General features: G+C 44.5%; 1 protein-coding gene across 3 annotated transcripts in view; it reads right to left on the bottom strand.

The window, feature by feature from the left end:
- Positions 1-17,286, bottom strand: part of AGBL1 (AGBL carboxypeptidase 1) — a 618,212-nt gene that overhangs the window by 517,175 nt on the left and 83,751 nt on the right. For all 3 annotated transcript variants that reach the window (XM_045522553.2, XM_074353945.1, XM_045522552.2), the window contains exon 6: positions 9,246-9,283. In XM_045522553.2, coding sequence (XP_045378509.2) covers positions 9,246-9,283 — 38 coding nt within the window. The remainder of the gene's footprint in view (positions 1-9,245; positions 9,284-17,286) is intronic.

Below are 17,286 nucleotides of genomic sequence, written 5' to 3'. Positions count from 1 at the left end.
CACACGCCCATCCAGAGAGTCCAGGTTTCACGAACTCCGCGTGGAAGGTGGGAATCATCTTTGAAATGTGAAGATTTCCTGCTTTGGAGACCGTTACAACTGAGTTCAAATTTTAGCTTTCCACTCACCATTTGTGGGACCTTGGGAAAAAATCATTAACCTTCCCTGACTACAACTTCCTCGGATGTAAAATAGGAATAAAAAGTACCCAGCAAAAGACATGGAAACAACCTAAATGTCCATCGACAGATGACTGGATAGAGAAGTCATGGATTACTAGTCAGCCACTAAAAAAAGAAGATGTGGTATATTTATACAATGGAATACTACTCGGCCATAAAAAATAATAAAATAATGCCATTTGCAACAACATGGATGGACCTGAAGATTGTCATACTAAGTGAAGTAAGCCAGAAAGAGAAAGGAAAGTACCATATGAGATCATTTATATGTGGAATATATATATAAAAAAAAGGAAGACACAAATGAACTTACTTACAAAACAGAAACAGACTCACAGACATAGAAAACAAACTTATGGTTATGAGGGGGGAAAGTGAGTGGGAAGGGCTAAACTGGGAGTTCAAGATTTGCAGATACCAACTACTATATATAAAATAGGTAAACAACAAGCTTCTACTGTATAGTGCTGGGAACTATATTCAACATCTTGTAGTAACCTATAATGAAAAAAAGTATGAAAAGGAATATATGTATGTATATGTATGACTGAGACGTTATGCTGTTCACCAGAAATTGACACAACATTGTTAACTGACTAGACATCAATAAAAATAGTAATAATAATAAAGTACCTGGCAAGTGCCAGTGCTCTGTAATTAATAGTTATGATTGTTATTCATTCAAGGTACTCTAATCAGCAGTAATTTTCTTCCCACTCCCCACCTTCCTGCCCTCTTCCTTCAGGGCTCACAATGAACAGTTCATGAAACATTATCAGATGGGATGCGGGATGTCTGTGGACCATGGGAAGGCAGACGGGCATCTCCGTTAAGTCACGTCTTTGGCCTTGGCAGCGAAGGGGAGGAAGATATAGGTCATCACAAGGGTTCAAGGGAGTTGGGGAAAGGTGGCTGCAGGATTTCCTGCTGTTTACCAGAGGCAGCCCTCAATAAGCTGCCAGAGATGCTCCCTGCCCTCAGCAAGTCCCTCTCAATGATGCTAACCTCACCGGGAATGCAACAAATTCCAGCAGCTTTTTCAACCCCAGGGCTCTGCTCACCCTGCCTTCCTCCCAGTTCCCTTAAATAACAGCTGAGCAAAAGCCTCCGGGACCATCTTCAGCTAATTTCCTTCAAGACATGCAAGCTGCTAACGCTGGGAAGCACAGATAGTGTGGAACAGCAAGTATGGCCAAAATTAGATTAAAATAACCTCCTGATAAACAAATTACGCACCAAAAATAAATATTGGACTAGCGAGGCCAAGATAACTAAAAGAACAGCACCACCACATGGCAGGAAGAGGAACTACATGTGCTGCTGTCGGGGCCAGTCCCAATCAGCCCCCAGGAATTGAGCCTGACAAAGCTGGCAGGGAGGGGAGATAAGTAGTGTCCTATAACTTAAACTTAAAATGTATATTTTTTTAATGTAGCTATTGCAAAAGACAAAAATATTTGGCAGAGAGGCAGAACTCTGAGATAATAACAATAATAATAATATGCCAAGTTGAAAGTGGCATGACAAGAGGAGTCTTGTAGTCCTCCCGTCCCTGCTCCCTTCCTCTCACTCACCCCATCACCCCATCATTCAGCAGCCTCTCCTGAAGCTCAGCCTCACTGAGACTCTGGTCCCTCGCACAGCCATGCTGGTGTGCTGGCCCCCACCCACTGGGTCCCACTCAGATGCTTATATGGGATGGACGGTGTAATGCTTTTTTCTAAACTAAATGATAGATGCTCCCCCCCACACACACACATACAAAAATCCTTCCAATAGTTAGAAAGTATTTAGCTTCCTTTCCGTTTTTGATCTTATCTTCTTTAGGCTAAATAAACCTACCCTCGTTAATTGCTCCTCAGTACACACAGGGCTCAGGTCCCAGGGAGCTACCGTAGGTTAAGCTCTGCAGCCCACAAGCTGTGTAAGTTACTCAAGCTTTCCAAGCCTCAGTTGCGACACCTGTGAAATGGGGACAATGCTACCTCTTTGATAGGCTACAGGTATACGTGGTGGCTGACACACTAAGCGCTCTATAAATGCTAGATATCCGTGTTGTCGCTTCAGTCCCACAGTGGGATGGATGTGGCTGGAGAGTCTGCATTCATCTGAAGTCGCTCACAGCAGCAGCGTGACAAACGCAAAAATCTACCAGTATTATTTGAAGCAGATTTCTGGATCATCACAGAAATGTGTGGTCTGCTTCTCCAGAAGCTATGGTGAAAGAGTAGACATTGGGTCTGTAACCACACCACAGTTTGATTCTTTCCGGGACGGGAATTGGGCTAGCCTCTTCGTTAAGGTTTATTGAAAGCAAATGTAGGAGGCTTAAGTCAGGAAACTGGAATCTTTGCCTAGTTAACACTAGTGTGTGAAAACCCCTCTGGGCATAGCTCTTTGCAAGGTGTGGGGGCTATGGTAGGGACCCCAGCCCCCGTGGAGGTATACCTGGTAGGAAAAAGTATGTAAGGGCATATTCAAAAATGCATACATATATGCACATACGCAAAAATACAGGAATCATTGATCACAGTTTAGTTCGTTCTTAGGAGTATAAGTATAGGATTCTGGAAAAAGTTTTAACTGGAAATCTAACCCTGGGCAGAGACATTTGTGCTGAAACAAAGGAAGGAACCAGTGTGAGCTGGACAGGGAACCAACCACGTCTCAGAGATCTGGCTGGGTCACTCCCTCCCTCTGGTCCTCAGTTTCCCCGTGTAAAAATGAGGAGGGGGCTGTATAAGATCAAAAGTTTTCTGGGATCTAGACAAGAGTATTGGATTATAATCATCAAACTTGCTAAGAGACTAGATCTTAATTATTCCAACCACTAAAAAGAAATGATAATTACGTGACGGGACAGAGGTGCAAATTATTGCTACAATGGCAATCAGATTACAATCTATAGATGTAGCAAATCAGCATGTGTTACACTTACACAGTGTTAAGTGTCAAATATGTTTCAATTTAAACAAAGATAACAAAGATGAACAGTTTTCTGAGGGAAAATCATTGGGAGATGGACAGACAGGGCTCTGAATTCTCTATTCAAAAAAGTTAAAAAAAAAAAAAAAAAAAAAAGATTGAACATCACTGAACTAAGCAACCTGAAGGCCTTTTCCAGCTCTAAGAGTCTGACTTCATGGCCCTCAGCTGGAAACTAATGGGGAAACACCCTCTGTGGGCTGAGCCCTGGGGCACCAGGCTTGTCCAGGAAGGTCAGAGCCCCCGAAGCCAGGAGGAAAGAGTCCAGGCCCCGTGGGAACACAGGTTGTACACATGAGCCCCGTGGAGGCTGGGCTGACCTGTGGCTACTGGCATCTGTCACAAGTTCAAAGGAATCACAATGCCAACCATCCTAAACATCAGTTGGCATTCTGAGAACTCCTGGGAGCTCCTAGAATGCCCACAAAGGCCTCAACGGGGGCATTTCAAACACGGTCCATTCTCTGACATCCTGCAGTAGAGCACCTCTCTGGCTGTCATGCCCTCCCGTCTCTGCATTGCTGATTGCCAGGCCACCGCTGAGAGCACCAGGGTGTCCGTCCATGATCAGGACTCCCTCCCTCCTCTACTTCCAGAGCAACAGGCTGACAGCGGCGTCCCTGTGAGCCAGCCAGGCAGAGCTTAACCAGGAAAGTCACAGGGAATCTCGTCTTCCTGCCAAACGTCCCATTAGCTCTCCTGCATCTCTCCCCACCTCCCTTCTTCTCTATCTCCCTCCCTTTACTAACTCTCCTAGTCCCAACACCCTCCCCGTTGCCCCAACTTCTGCAAAATTCCAGACTCCGCCAAACACTAGTGCTTAAGTTGGAGAGTGGGCTGAATTAGACCCATCTGCCTCTTATTAAATTTTAGAGCCTGAACCAGAAAGTGTGTAGGTGTTTCCTTGCTGGACAGCGAGGTGAAGACCAAGGCATCATGTGAAGATTCATCACTAGAGTGAGTACCAATCAGGCAGAATCCCGACCCAAGCTCGTGCAAATGCCGCTCCCAAGGTCGCAATTTCTCCAAGGGACAAGGGGTGCTAGGGAGCAAAAGGAAAGGGGAAGAGATGGAGGGGCCAATAAGGAAAGAAGATGAAGGGGAAAAGAAAAAGAGACAGAGGTCCAGGTAGAGACACAGATGGGAGAGAGAAAGGCAGAGTGGAGGCAGACAGCAAAAAGGGACAGGGACAAAGGACAGTGTGTTGTTTTGATTTATTAGAAGAAAAAAATTGCCTGCAACTAGAAGCAGTTTTGTTTGTTTGTTTGTTTGTTTGTTTGTTTTGGGGTGGGTAGGTAATTTAGGTTTATTTGTTAATTTTTTAATAGAGGTACTGGGGACTGAACCCAGGACCTCGTGCATGCTAAGCACACGCTCTACCACTGAGTTATGCCCTCCCCCTAAAAGCAGTTTCTTAATCAAAGCTTTATTAAATTTTGGTAAAAAAAAGCTAAATGGTTTTGCAAAGGATAAAACATCAAAGGGCAGAACTTTCAAAACAGGAAAATGTAAGTCGCACTGGTGCATGCATGAGTGGAGCCGGCGGAGCTGAGACAGTGAAGGTATGGAACCTGGATGAGACTGTTCAAGCCCGTGTACGTACAAAAAGGACACTTGAATGAGCCATGACTTTTAATTTTTAGGATCCTAAGTCTCTGAAACAACTGGGAAAGAGGCTTAGGGCTTTCAAGCTTATGTTGCCTGCTGTTGCTCAGAAAGGGAAAGAGATGAGAGATATCTTTTGGTTCGTTGCTCTCTGTCTACCATCGACCTGTCCTGCACTAGCTTCTCAGGTGGTAGCTACCTGATGGGAGAGAGAGCAGAGGAAAAATAACAAAATTGTCCTAATGCAACTGGATGCTCTTTTCCTTTCTTTCTGTTGTGACGGGGGCTGCGCGCCGAGCCTCCCAGATCCCTCAGCCCCTGTTACTGGTGGGGATCGCCTCCCGCCACCCACTACTTGATAGGTCCTTGTTGACCTCAGATTCCCAAGCCCACCCACGTTCACTGTCACAGGAACACAGACTGTTCCCAAGGCAGTGGATATGTACGTCCTTCTGGCTCTGTTTTGACTGGGGAATGTTCTCCTTTTGTGACGTAACTATAGAGATATACTAAAATGGCCAAGGCTTTTATCCTGATAAACAAGAACCAAGGCCAGAATAATCACCAGCCAAGAAGAGTGTGCTTTCAGGAGATAAAGGTTCACATCAACATTCCCGGATATCAGTGCCAGGTGGTGAGGGTTTGAATTTTAGGTTTAGCTGACACTCATCTGGAATCCAAAATGACAGACATTTCCATGTCAAGTCTTAACTACGCATGCAGACATTAGAGAGTAATGAGAGAATTCCATGGCTCTCACCTCCCCTGCAGCAAGCTCAGCCTAAATGGGGTGGTACCACCCATACCCAGACCTTCCCTCCACGCTGGTTAGGCTGTTAGAACAAAGATGACAATTACTCTGCCCTAAATCCATGACAGACTTTGCTATTTAAACACAGCCCTCTTGAACCCTCACACACTGCTGGTGGGAAGGTAAATTGGTGCAGCCACTGTGGAAAGCAGTATGAAGTTGTCTCAAAAAAACTAAAAATAGAACTACCATATGACCCAGCAATTCCACTCCTGGGTATATATCCCCCCAAAAAACCCTACCAATTCAAAAAAATACATGCACCCCCAATTTTCATAGCAGCGTTATTTACAGTTGACAAAATAGGGAAGCAACCTAAGTGTCCATCAACAGATGAAGGAGAAAGAAGATGTGGTAAAGAAGATATATAAAATGGAATACTACTCAGCCATTAAAAAGAACAAATCTTTGCCATTTGTAGCAACACAGGTGGGCTTGGAGGGCATTAGGCTAAGTGAAATAAGTCAGAGAAAAATAAATACTGTATGATATCACTTATATGTGGAATCTAAGAAAGACAACAAGCTAGAGAATATTAAAAAAAGGAGGACTCACAGATAGAAAACAAATGAGTAGTTACCAGTAGGAAGAGGGAATGGGGGAGGGGCAATATAGGGATAAGGGATTAAGGGATACAAACTATTAGGTATAAAATAAACTACAAGGAGAGATTGTACAACATGGGGAATATAGCCATATTTTATAATAACCATAAATGGAGTATAACTTTTAAAAATTGTGAATCACTATATTGTACACCTGTAACTTGTATAATATTGTACATCAACTAGACTTCAATAATAATGATTTTTTTTTAAAAAACAGCCCCCTTTCCTGCTGAGCTCAAACATGATCTCAGATCCCTTCTACCCACACATGGGAGTTAGTACTTATAACAGAACTTTTTGACCTCCTGTCCTAAGATCCTCTAGCTCTCTAGAATCTGCTCTCTCCCAAGGAAATTCTGCATGTTTATAATGACTTTTTGCCATTGGTATTCTTACTTCATTTGAACCCACAGGAATGATGCCAATGCTTGGGAATTTAGGACCAATTATGCAAGAATGGCATTTCTGTGAAATACCAATAAAGGTCTTTGGGCTGAATCATTTGAAACATTGAACGAGCTTCAGCTCATGTGTGTGGCCAAATATACATCAGTGATTCTCAAAAGGAGGCAATTTTGACATCCCAGGGGACATGGGCAGTGTCTAGAGACAATTTTGTACATTACAATCAGGAGTGCTACTGGCATCTGGGGAGTCAAAGCCAGGGATGCTGCTAAACATTCCCAAATACACAGGACAGGGTTCAACAACCAAGAACCATCCAGTTCAAAATGCAAGGGTGTCAAGGTTGTGAAACCCTGATACACATTAAGGCTGAGTGTTTAGTGGTAGAAAGAACGTTAGAGACGCACTCACCCAGCTCTCTCGTGTTAGGGATGAGCCTAAGACTCAGATACAAGACCGTGCGGACAGCTCAGGAGAATTAGCAAATAACCCTGTACGTCCTTCTAATGGGACAGAAAAGCCTGTTTTCTGTGTGGAGAAAAGCAGCTTTCAGTTCCCTGACGGTCTATTGGTATGATAAATAGAAACTGGAACTACTACGAAGGCTGAGATCTTCGGTTTTATGCATGGGTTGTTGGATTCAGGTTGGGGGTGGATATTGCCAGTTTATACATGTCAGTATTAGAAATCATCAGTTCATCTGAAAGTTTAGCCCACAAATATTTATTTTAGGGTTTTTATTGTGCTGATGCAAGTAATGCAATGATCAACACGACGGCCCTTGCCCTCAGAAGTCGGCAGTCAGCTGGGAGGGACGAACAACAGCAGATCCAATACGGTGCGATCGATGCTGAGTTGGGAGATCCTACGGGGGCACAGAGGAGGGGCATCCAACCTTGTCTTGGGAGTCAGGGAAAGTGTTTGCAGGGGGACCCGTGTCTGAGCTGAGCTCTGAAGGGAGAGCAGATGCCAGAAACTCTAAAAGCTGGGCCCCTCGCACAGCCCACCTCATTTGCTAAGCATGGCCGGTGTGTTGAAAACCCGGTTAATGCTCCAAGCCTGAGTCAGTCAGCGTGTATCCTGGCTGTGGGTTTCTCCTGGGCACATGCATCGTGTTTATATGGAAATAGTTAACAACCGGCATGTGAGGACGTTCAGATGTTTACACATGGTTGAGTACGCTGTCCACTCGAAGCTTCAGGTGTGCGCGCGTGTGCGTGTGTACGCGCGCGCGCGTCTGTGTGCGCGCGCGCGCAGAAAGGTAAGTCAGCCTTTCCTGGCTATCAGGGCTTGCCTCCCACGAAACATCAAGGCTGCTGGGCTCGGGGGGATACAGGAGAAAGCCACCTTCCTGACCCAGCCACTCTTGGCACCTCCACTCCCTGCAGTCCAAGAACTTCCTCACCTTCCTTCCTCAAACACCTGGTGTTATAATCAGGTAAGCAGACGGAGTGAGCAGGGAAATAATGAGAACCCAGATGCCCGGCCTGAGGCAAGTTCAGTCCGAACAATGAACCATCCTCTTCCCACAACCCGCAGGTAACGCTTTCTCATCCCCTCCTATCTCGAGGGCTTCATAACCTCTCACTTTTCTGTCCCTCAATCTGCTCTACCCACCTTCACTCCCCCTGCATGTCAGGAAGCTGTGGATAGACTCCTGTATTATATCAAGTTCCAATAAACCAAATGAATTCAATCTTCAGGGTTTTTTTCAGTCTACGGAGGGGGAAGGAAGCACCGCGTGATAGGATCCTTCCTCTGCACTTAGAGTTGACAGAGATGTAGGGTTGGGGGGAGAAAAGGTGTTTTGATTTTTATTTATTTATTTATAAGTTTTATTAAAGTTCAACTATTACCCACATGCCACGGGCTCCCTACAGAGAGACAAATATCACAATTGCAGCAGTTAGTTTCCAAGGTGCCAAATTAAAATAGATGAAGATATAAAGAGGGGGAAAAAAATAAAAAAAATTCAGCTAAGACCTCTCCACTCCCAAGTGCATGGTGCCTTCTACGATATTGCACATGTGAAATTGACTCCCAATGTAATTAGATCAGGGCTACTGGGCAGGAAAAAAAAGAAAAGAAGAAGAAAGAAATCTAAAATTATTCAGACCCCCAAAGCTATTCTTTTGCAATCACTCAAGTACCTGAGTAAAGAGCCAACTTTTTAATATAAATTTGTTAGCATCTACACTGTCCAAGCGATTCCAACACCCCATCTGCCCAAGAATACAGTCGCTAGCTGAGTTGTGAATCAAATGCAAGAATCCCGCTTCCCACCCACTGTCTTAAACTTCTCTTCCATAAGACAATCCCACTGGAGCCTGCAGTTTATTCCAACAGTCCTTGAGGGCTGCTGGTCCCATTAAAAGGAGCTGGAGAGTTCCTTGGGTCTGCAGTAGACAATACACTCCCTTTACAGCCAACTGCGTTGGCAGCGTTAAGTACGAGCACGTCCACAGAGAGAGAGATTAACTCTCTCTTTGCAGCCCTGTGCTTGGAACAGTGACAACAGTCTCCATTCTCACCCCAAAGATCCAGGAATGGCTCTATTGCCTTCCAGGTTGAAAATGAGCCATTGAGACAGAACAGCATCTTTCTCTGAACTCAGAGGGGGAAGAACCACGTTTCAAAAGAGGTACTTACTGGATTTCAGCAATGCTGCCAGAACGTCAGCGGCTGCCCTGGGGAAAGACAAAGAAAAGTGGAAAAGTCAACTTTCAATGGTCTTTCTGTCAGCCCATGGATCCCATAGCCAGCCAGCTCATTGCTGCCATCTAACTGCCCCATTACTAACCAGCTAGCAGGCAGGCATTCTATTGATTCTACTGCTGACCTTTAAAGGGGCTGGAATGTAGGAATCGCGCTGACTGAAGTGTCTGTCTTGCAAATGGGTCTCGAGAGTCCCTTCCACTGCTGAAAGTCTCTTCCCCTCCCCCTCTTGCCTCCCACTTTCCACCAACTTCCCTCGCACTGTGCTCCTCCCAGCCAGAGCTCTTGCAGTCCCTTGATTTATACCTGGAAACCCTGGGGACTCTGGAGAAGGGGCTGGGAGGGGGTGAGAGACTTGGAGGCTGAGTGAGTACAGCAGTGCCCTGCAAACTTCTTGAAACACTCACGGCCCTGGGGACACACTAGAAAACCTTCACACATTGGAAAGGGAAGCTGACTCCTTAGGGTGGAAAATGGTTATATGGCATTTTTCTTTCCGTTTCATTGTTTTCCTCCATGGAGGAATTTGACAGCCTTTGCAGAGATGGGAGGCAGGTAAGAATGAAAATGCCTTTGGCCCATGTCTCAGCGACCCTTCAGCCTGCTCCCTGAGCCGGGGAAGGTCACACAAAGACCAGCTCACAGGGCAGAGGAAAGCTTCACGGCACTTCGGACACTGTGGTATGATGCTGGGAGGGAGAGTTTACACGCATTTTTTTTTTTTTAAGAATAGAAACATTCTGCACAGCCCTACAAACTCACCTTTAAGGTCGGTTAAACCCAGCAGCCTTCTGAGGACTGGAGGAACAGGTCAAAGAGGCTGGATCACCCTTCCAAGATTACATGACATGTGAGCAGAACTGGGACCCCAAACCCAGCAATCACACTTCCCATCTTTGCTTCCTCCCCCCATCCCTTGTTCTCCAGAATCTGTCTCACACTGGCTTTGCTCTGGCCTCTGCCCAGCAGATGAGAGACAATTCTCTCTGCGATATATTATCTACCATTGAGCAATAGAGCCAGCACTAAAATAAAATTTTAAAAAATAGTAATAACAAGTGAATGAATAAAAACAAGTCAAACTAAAATAGAAATTAGGCACCTGAGACGTTACAGCTTCCCAAAACCTACAAGAAAATCCTGCAATCGCAGTGGCTTGAAACTCACAGATGCAAACCCACGGCTGGGATGGCCCCTGGCTCAGAGAGACCGACACAATGGCAGGGCAGTCCTAAAGCAGGTGAGGCTAGTTTTCACAGATGGATGATTTGATTTATCCTTCCCAGCCACATCTTCTCTATCGACTTTCAGCTTCCTCAGCCACCCCCTTCTGTAACCCCACATAGTGGGCAACGATGGATTTGAGAAAGGACACTCTGAAGGTGTTGCTGGGGGCCCAAGCCAGTGTAGAAAATCTACGAGCCACAATGCAGAGGGCCTGGCTTGGGCTGGGGCAAAAGGAAAGGCAAGATTTGGGAGAAAAGCAGAGCAGCCACAGTAAGTTCATCAAAGGAGGTTAGTGGAGAAGAAGGAAACTGTGGAAACACGAAAAGGAAGAATGGGATGTCCCAAATCAAATGCCTCACCCGGCCGTAGATCACAAGCCAGGTCTTAGGGTAGCCCTAAGCCTTTCTGGTTTGCATGGCACATTTGTTGGGGCTGGGGGTTCACCATGGAGGTGATGATTCATTAGGTAACAGTTTTTCTGAAAACTTTAGTATTCAGATAACAGGGTCATAAAAGTCTCCTCGCCAAGACATGACCCTCTGCAGTCTTCCCCTTCCCAGAGAATGCAACCACTACTTTCTTAGAAACTCAGCCTGCGTCTTTCTCATCTGTTCACCCTGGCCACCCAGATCTCACCACACACTCAAACAACCCCATTTTAACTTCTACAGTGCTCTTAAGTTGCCCATTCCTTTGGACTTCTGCTGTTTCTAACCCTAGTCCAAGCACATGGGAGCCTGGTACTTCACTGAGAAATGTAATTTCTAGAGTTATGGGTCCTTGGTTGAAATTTACATTTTAGTTCCTATATAATAAAGGTATACGCACTGCATAATCCTTTTAGATACATTAGAAAATACAGTTAAACATAAATAAATGGAATAAATTAAAGTCACCCAAATATCTCTCACCTAACTATGGTAATAACCCCAGAACGAATCTATGCATATCAGCTCTAGGTCCTCTTCAAATTGTTCTTCAAGCTGCAACTAGAGTGATCTTCTCAAGAACATCTGATTAGGGCACCCTCACCTTGCTACCCCCATGCCCACTTTTGCTCTTGGATAAGAATCCAAATCTGAAACATGGCCCAAGAGACCCTACCAAGTATTGCTGCTGCCACCCGCTCCAGCCCAGCCTCACACCACCCTCTCTTACTCTGTACTTCTGTCCCTCTGGCCTTTTGCCAAGCTTTGGAACATGTTCTCATAACTTGCTCTCTGTCTTTGCTAATGGCGCAGCCCAACATGCTCTAGGCTCTCCCCTCCTCCTTCACATCCTAACCTAGGTGTCACTTCCTTAGGAAAGACTTCCTCGACCCCTAGCCTAAGTCCAGGTCCCTTATTGGTGTGTATGTCCTTCCCCCCAACCCTTCTCATTGCACAATTCAGTTTGTAGTCATTCACTCAGTTTATAATACTTGACGCCTGTCTCCTCCTCCAGTTGGCCAACTCCAGAAAACAGGAAACATTTTGTTCTGCATTATTCTACTTCCACCAGTTAATAGTATTTGAATATAGAAGAACATCACCCAATACTTGTTGAGCCTTTTCTGAAAAATCAGGCCCTGTTCTTGGAGCTTTATGCGTATTACCCATTCATTTAACAAATATTTATCGAGCACTTGCTATGTGCTGGGATAAACCAAAGATTCTTGCATTCAAAAGGGTTAGGGTTAGGGTGAAGGAAATAGTTAACAGACAAGTATTTTTGAAGAATATGTTAAATTAGTATTTCAAAATATGATAAATGCTTTGGGGGAAAAAAAGAAAAAGTAAGACCAGGGTAAAGAGATCATGTGCATAGGGTTGCATTGCAAGGTTTGCAAATTTGGCTAGAGTGGGCCTCACGGACAAGGCAACATCTAAGCAAAGTGATGGAAGTTGTCATCTGAATATCAGACGGAAGCATGTGCAGACCCTCTAAAATGACAATAGGCCTGATCTGTTCAAGAAACAGGAGTTGGATCGGGCTGCCAGAGCCAAAACAGACAAGGGGAGAGGAGCAGAGCTGAGGGGAGGCGTGACAGTGAACTATTCGTGTTCCAGGGCCTGGTGAGCACCATAAGGGCTTTCAGTTCACTCCAAGCGAAGGATTCACTGCAGGATTTTGATCAGTGATCTCACATGTTTTAAGAAGATTTCTCTGGCTACTCAATTTTAAAAAAGAAAAAGTACTCTAGGGAATCAAGAGTAGAAACCAGAGGCAGGCCCGAGCAGAAACCAGTAGAGAGCTATGTGGAGCAAAGCAAATACAGTAACAAATAAGAAGGACTATATACAATGGTCAAGTGCGATCTCTCCCAGGAAGGCAGGGTTAGTTAAATACCTGAAAAATCAACCAATGTAATAATCCACCATAATAACAGAAAAAAGGATAAAAACCACACGGCCATGTTAATAGACATAGAAAAAGCATTTGATAAAATCCATTACACTTTCATGGCCAAAATACTCCACACATTAGGAATACAAGATAACTTTCTCCACCTGACAAAGGGATCTACTTAAAGCCCCAGACTCACATGATACTTAATGGAGAAAAATGACTGAATGCTCTCCCCCTACCATCAGAGAGAAGATAAGGAAATCTATTCTCCCACCTCTGTTCAACTTTCTACTGGAGGCTCTAGCCAGAGCATTTAGGAAGGAAGGGAGGGAGGGAGGAAAGAAGGAAGGAAGGAAGAAAGGAAGGGAGGAAGAAAGGTAGAAAGGAAGGAAGGAACGCAGATTGGAAAAGAGGAAGTTAAACTATCTTATTTATAGATGGCTTGGTCTTGTATGTAGAAAGTTAATGAATCCACTAAAAACCTATCAGGACTAATAAGCAAGTTGTCCTATGTGGCCATGATAAAAGATCAATATTCAAAAATCAATTTGTATTTCTGTAAACTAGCCATGAATAGTTCAATAATGAAATTTAAAATAGCAATCTCACTTGGCAGCAGAAAGAATAAAATTTTGGGTAATAAATTTAATAAAAGAAACCCAAGGCTTTTGCACTGAAAACTAGAAAACACTGTTTAAAAAATATTAAAGAAGATCTAAATAAATAGAAATCACCTAAGTGTCATCTGTCACCTAACTACCCCTATAGCCCCAGAACTAATGCGCCCATATTCACTCTAGGTCCCCTTCAAACTGTTTTTCATAGCACAACTAGAGTGATCTTCTCAAGAAGAACGTGGATATGTTCTGAATTTGGAGCTAACAGGATTTCTCATAGACAACGTGCTATGAGAAGTAACATTAGCTCACTTATTTCTCATAACAATCCCTGTTTTACAGATGAAGGGATGATTCAAGGTAAGTTAACCCCCCCCAAAATAACATTAGAAAGCAACAGAGCTGGAACATGGCCTTGTATCTGTCTGAACCCAACATCTGGCACACGCCCCAGCCACCCAGCAGCACACGGAGCACTGGGGCCAGCGAGGTTCCTCGTTCATTATTCATTTACAGAAAGACGATTGATTTTTGAATACAGATCTTTTATCCTGGCCACACAGCAGAACTTGTTTATTAGTTCTGACAGTTTTTTTAGTGGATTCATTAAGACTTTCTACAAACAAGACCAAATCAAGATCGTTTTCAGGAAGAAAGACGTGGGTAAGCCTAGAATTCAACCCTAGATCCCCTCTAGAGTTGACCATGGGATGCGGGGGTGTAGCAGTGGAAAGTGGGGGGAAAGGAGTTATTTAAATAACAGGTGGATAAAGCAGGAGACCTTTATAGGGGATAGAACACATTGCCTGCAGAGCACAGGCGCCCAGAACGCCATCTGGTACCATCCAAGCCTCCTGCCTGGCTGGAGAGGGACTAATAGGATGGGTAAAAGTACACACACACACACATACACACTCACACACTCTCACACACACACACACACACACACACACACACACACACACACAGGGCTGGTTACCAAGGAAAATGGATGACAAATGGATCTGGCTAATCACTATTTTCCAGGGAGAGACGGAAAAACAGAAATGGAAACAGAGGTGGCTCCTACACGATGAAAGAAAAGAAAAACTGTGAACATATGGTGCAAAGGTTGAACCAGATCCTGTGCCCAGCATGGAACTTGTCCAATTTTTTCTTGGGGGGGAAGAAAAGAAAGAAAAAGCACTCCCTCCCCAACTCTATCCAGATGCTGTCAAGGACAGTTTGTGGGAGCCACCATCATCCATCCCGGGAAATTTTTACAAGAGAAATCAAAACCCAGACCTCGGACCAGTTTTAATAGTAACACTCGGCAGGGAGTGTGACAGAGGGGTGGCTTCTGCCTGAGCCAGGGAACAGGGAACACAGCACTGCGGCCAAAGCTGGGAGGACCCCCACCCACCTGGCTTGTCACAGGCAGCAACTCCGCGAAGGGGAAATGATTTTGAAGTGCTTCCAAATCCACGGGCAATGGCATCAGGACCAAGGGTTCAGACAACAGCTTCTAAGTATCCCCAAGACCAGGACCAGAAAGGATGTGAGGGAGTGGGGAGCAGAGTGGGGATCCCAACAAGCTCTCACAAATGGGAGAGTCTCTTTCCACATAGGGCCATGGCTCTCGGGTTAAAACTTAAAGTGAAAGTTATCCTAGAGTTTCCTTAAATGATCGATAAAGTACAATACACATGGACGAGGGACTGCAATCCTGTACTGAGATACGCATATAAATGCAGAGTAAAATGTTACAGAACATTTGCAGGATTACTGTGGTAGAAGAATTGCTGTATTTAGTTGAATTATTCTAAGTTAAACGCATGTATGATACAATCCACTCTTGAATATAGCTGGAAGCACAGAAGGAAAGATGTGATACCCTGTCTCACTGCACAGCACAGAGCAGGCACCAGCGGATGTTTGCTGACTCAGTGAACGATTAGAAATGTATCTGATTTTTTTCCAGCTGAAGGGCAGAGCAAAGACAAGCCTGACCATTGTTGGGCTGAGGTGTAACAGAGCATCACACTTGGTCCCAAGGCTTAGAGCTCCCAGCACTAAGGCAACCAGCGCTTCCAAAGGCTGTCATTCACAAAAAGACGAATATTGTAGGATTCTTCCCACTTATGTGAGATGCCTAAAAACAGGCAAATTCAATGAGATATAAGTGGATTAGAAGTAAGGAGGGGCTGAAGGGATGGGGAATGGGGAGTTATTGCTTAATTATTATAGAGTTTTGTTTAAAGTAGTGAAAAAGTTTTGGGAATAAAAAGTAGTAATGGTTGCACAACAATGGGAATGTAATTGATGCCACTGAAATGCATGCATAAGATGGTTAAAATGGTCAATTTTATGTTATGTGTATTTTCCTACCAAAAAAATAAACCGTCATTAGATCTGATGATGAGTGATCTCTTTTCCCTCCCAAAAGTGCTTAGGTCTGTAGGAAAGGAGGGTAGAGTGAAAAAGGCTTCAGATGCCCTCCTTACTTGGAAAGAAACAGGAATAGCACCAGAAAGTTCACCACCAACAATCCAAACTGGTCTGAATCCCCCTAGGGTGCTCATTAAAACCCAGAGTGCCGGGCCCACCCCCAGACCTCCTGAGTCAGTAGGTGTGAGTTGGGACCTCAGAAATTTCACTTGTAACAACTTCTCAGATGCTGCTGATACCACTGGTCTACGAATCACACTTGGAAAACACAGACCTAGACAGCATGTGCTCAGGAGGTTTGGCTGAGGGACTTTTTCAGTAAGAGGTATGGGGAATACTCCTAAGCCATTCTTCTTTCAGGCCAAATGCTCAAGACCCTCACTGATGCCTCCCCATCGTGCCAGGATCGCTGGGCCTCCAAGCAAAGATTTCCTAAACATCCCTCACCCTTAACTAAAATTAAGACCTAAAAAGAGACCCATGAGAGTTCAAGATGAATACTGTAGGATTTTTTCCAAACCAGAGCCTGAGGCTCTAGACAGTAGAACAGTCATTCTTTCTGTCCATCTCCAAGCCTCACAGTGAGTTGGTGCTCACTCCTTGATTGACAGGATGTATGTCTGTGATTCCCAGCATCCATGGGGAGTTTACCTCTTTGAGAAATCTGGGTCTCTTCATTAAAACTCAGATGAGAGGGGAGACTTGGGGAAAATGCTAATCCCACTTCTTTAAGGGATTGGATTTATTACCAATAAAATCCAGCACTGGCCATAATCTCCCAGAGACTACCAGGCACATAATGCTACTTGAAATTCCCCTCCACACATCCTGGTCTTGAATTTCTTTACAGGCTGGAACAAGCAGTTTCTAGAAAGCCTTTCATCCCTGTGTCTTTTTCTATCTATCAGACCCTTATCTACCTTCCAACATCCAGCTCAAATTCCAGTTCCCCTATTACCTGAGTTCCAGCCTCCATATAGGTCTTCCTCTGAGTTCTCATCACACTTTCCACTTCCCCTTTTTATGTCATTTTCACAGTAACATGGACATTACCTATTTGTAGATCTAATTCTGCATTAGGCTAGATGCTTCTTGAGGACAGAAACGGTACCATGATCTTTGAAGTCTGAGCACTTATCACAGGACCTGCTCCATAGTAATTTTGAAATACATTTCATGGGTGAGTAAATTAATAGGTTACAACAGCCTTCTGCTAAACTTAAATAGACCTCAATCTTAACCCCACACCACCTCAAAGTTAAGTACAAAAAACCATAAAGTAAGTATCACAAAAAAAGAGAGCTCTTTTTAAGAGTAACAGGAGTAAGTTGGACTGGTGGGAGACAGGGCAAGCAGGCCAGGGAGGTACTGGGAGG

Source organism: Camelus bactrianus, chromosome 27, assembly GCF_048773025.1.
Source record: "Camelus bactrianus isolate YW-2024 breed Bactrian camel chromosome 27, ASM4877302v1, whole genome shotgun sequence".
Lineage (NCBI taxonomy): Eukaryota > Metazoa > Chordata > Mammalia > Artiodactyla > Camelidae > Camelus > Camelus bactrianus.
This window is presented reverse-complemented; position numbering and strand designations above follow the sequence as displayed.